At 43.9% G+C, this 2,500-nt stretch overlaps 1 protein-coding gene across 1 annotated transcript in view; it reads right to left on the bottom strand.

Moving 5' to 3' along the window:
- The window catches only part of LOC119578445 (transducin beta-like protein 2), a 4,097-nt gene that overhangs the window by 1,355 nt on the left and 242 nt on the right, over positions 1–2,500 (bottom strand). The window contains exons 2-4 of the mRNA XM_037926026.1: positions 809–1,032; positions 374–566; positions 97–282 (exon numbers count right to left, since the gene is read on the bottom strand). Coding sequence (XP_037781954.1) covers positions 97–282; positions 374–566; positions 809–1,032 — 603 coding nt within the window. The remainder of the gene's footprint in view (positions 1–96; positions 283–373; positions 567–808; positions 1,033–2,500) is intronic.

Genomic DNA, 2,500 nt, shown 5'->3' with positions numbered 1-2,500 from the left:
GTATAAGTCAGATATTTTGCATGTAAATTGTACCACAAAACAAAGAAATATGAGTAAAATAATTTTTCACTGCTTTTTTATAAGCAGTGTACTTACTATCAGTATCAAACAGTTTCCAGGTGCCATCCTTAGAGACTGTCACCATGCGTGTACAGTCAGCGTTCATGCTACAACTATAGATACTGGCTTTGTGACCAGTGAGGTCATAGGCTCGCTTCACTCCTTCAAATGATTCTGACGCCCCGAACTTCAATCTCCATACCTTCGCGTCCGGAGTAAAGCCTAAAACATGAATTAGGTGCAATTTGATTATGTCTAACATACCATGGCCATGACAGGAATATGATACAATTTCAAAGGGAACAGACTTTACCTGTCGTAGCAATGAAGCGTCCGCATGGTGAGAGTGTTGCAGAGTACGTATCCCCATGGCGTGTGTCAAACTGCTCCAGCACTTCACCCTTAAAGTTCCATATTACAATCTGGTTCTTGCTGTTGCATGTCATTATAATATTCCCAGTAACTGCAACATCAAAGGTGATTATATCTGCTACTTCATCCTCTTGCTGGAAGAAGAAAGAAAGAAAAAAAAAAGGGTTATGTAATGGCCCCAGGGATAAACGCCATAATTCATTTCGTAACTTAACACAATGTTAATCTACTTTGGGTTAAATTGACCACGTTGCACACTGGATAAGGATGAGGAAACTTGGCTACACTGCAACGCAAAACAATGTGCTACAAAGTAAACAATGCGAATTATCACAACCTACTCATCAGCAAAACGCAAACATAACATATATCATACCTTTGGAAAGTTTGAGAACTCCTGCGCATTTCCAATCATTCCAGAGGATGTCTTGGATACCTTGTAGATGGCAATGGTATTTTCCATTTTCTTGAATATTGTGAAGCCCTTGCTATTGGGCAACCAGCGGATATGGGTAGCATAGTCAAACTCAATGTTGCCTCGAACACTCTTGTGCTCCCGCTGGGTGAATTGGTCAGCATTCCAGATCAAGACTGTGCGGTCTGTTGTGAATGCAGATAAGAAATACAAATGTCAGTTACAATTCATCACAAGGCCCCTAGAATTTGTCTACACATTCTAAACACCTTACAAAGGTATTGTGCATATGTGTGCAGTGGTTTGCGTGTCCGCGCGTGGATGTGTTTGTGCGTGCGTGCGTGTATGAATGTTTGTATGTGTATGTATGCGTAGGTGTTGTATGCGTTTGTGTGCATGGATGTATTTATATATGCATGTGTGCATGCATGCGTGCGCGGATGTGTTTGTATGTGTATGTGTGCGTGCGTGTGTCCGTGGATGTGTTTATATGTGTGCATGTGTAAGCGTATACACATACACATGCACACACATGCACAATGTATGAGCATGTGTGGTGTGTGGTGTTGGTGGTTGCATGGTATGTGGTGTGTTCCAGTGTAGGTGTGTGTGTCCCCTGGTTGTGTGTGTGGTCCAGTGTTGTGTGTGTTTCCAGGTAGTGTGTGGGTCCCTGTGTATGTGTGTGGTGTGGAGTGTGGTGCCCTGTGTATGTTGGTGGCCCCCGTTTATTGTGTGTGGCCCGGATGTGTGTGTGTGTCCCTGTGTATGGGGTGTGGTTTTCAGTGTATGTGTTTTTGGGTGTGTCCATGTGATGTGTGTGTTGTGTCCCTTTTAGTGGTGTGTGTCTATGTGTGGGTGTCCATGTGTTTTGGTGGGTTTCCCTGTGTGTGTGTGTATGTGATGTGTGTTGCATGTTAGTGTGTGTGTGTGGCCCGGGGATGGTTGTGTCCCGGTTGTGGGTCCATGTGATTTTGTGCTCCACGTGTATGTGTGGTCTCCACGTTTGTGTGTGTGTCCCTGTTATGGTGTGTGTCCATGTTATTTTGTGGTTTTGTGTAGATTTGGGTCCCGTGTTGTGTGGTGTCCAGTTATGGTGTGTGTCCATGTGTGTGGGTCCATGTGTGTGTGGGGTGGAGTGTCCATGTGTATTGTGGTGTATGTGTATGTGTGTTGTCCCTGTGTTTGGTCCAGTGTTGGGGTGGGGTCATTTATGGTTGTTGTCCATGTGATGTTTTAATGGATGTGTGTGTGTCCCGGTATGTGTGTGTGTCCTGTTAGTGGTGGTCCCTGGTTTTTGTGGTGGTCGTGTAGTGTGTGTGCCATGTGTATGTTTGGTGGTCCATGTGTATGTTGGTGTCCCGTGTATGTGTGTGTGTCCATGGTTTTGTGGGTTCCCTGTGTAGTGTGTGTGTCCTGTATTTGTGTTGGGCCATTTTGGTATGGTGTGTGTCCATGTGTATGTGTGGTCCATGTGTATGTAGTGGCCCTGGGTATTTGGGGTGTTTTGTTTTTTTTCCCGTTAATGTGTTTGGTGTGTGTGTGTTTCCATGTGTATTTTTGGTTGTTTTCCTTTTTTTTTTGTGTTTTTGGGTTGTGTGGGGCCATGTTTATTTTTTTGTTTTTGTGTGTGGTTTTTTAAATTTTTTGTTTTTT

This window comes from Penaeus monodon, chromosome 11 (assembly GCF_015228065.2).
Source record: "Penaeus monodon isolate SGIC_2016 chromosome 11, NSTDA_Pmon_1, whole genome shotgun sequence".
NCBI lineage: Eukaryota > Metazoa > Arthropoda > Malacostraca > Decapoda > Penaeidae > Penaeus > Penaeus monodon.
This window is presented reverse-complemented; position numbering and strand designations above follow the sequence as displayed.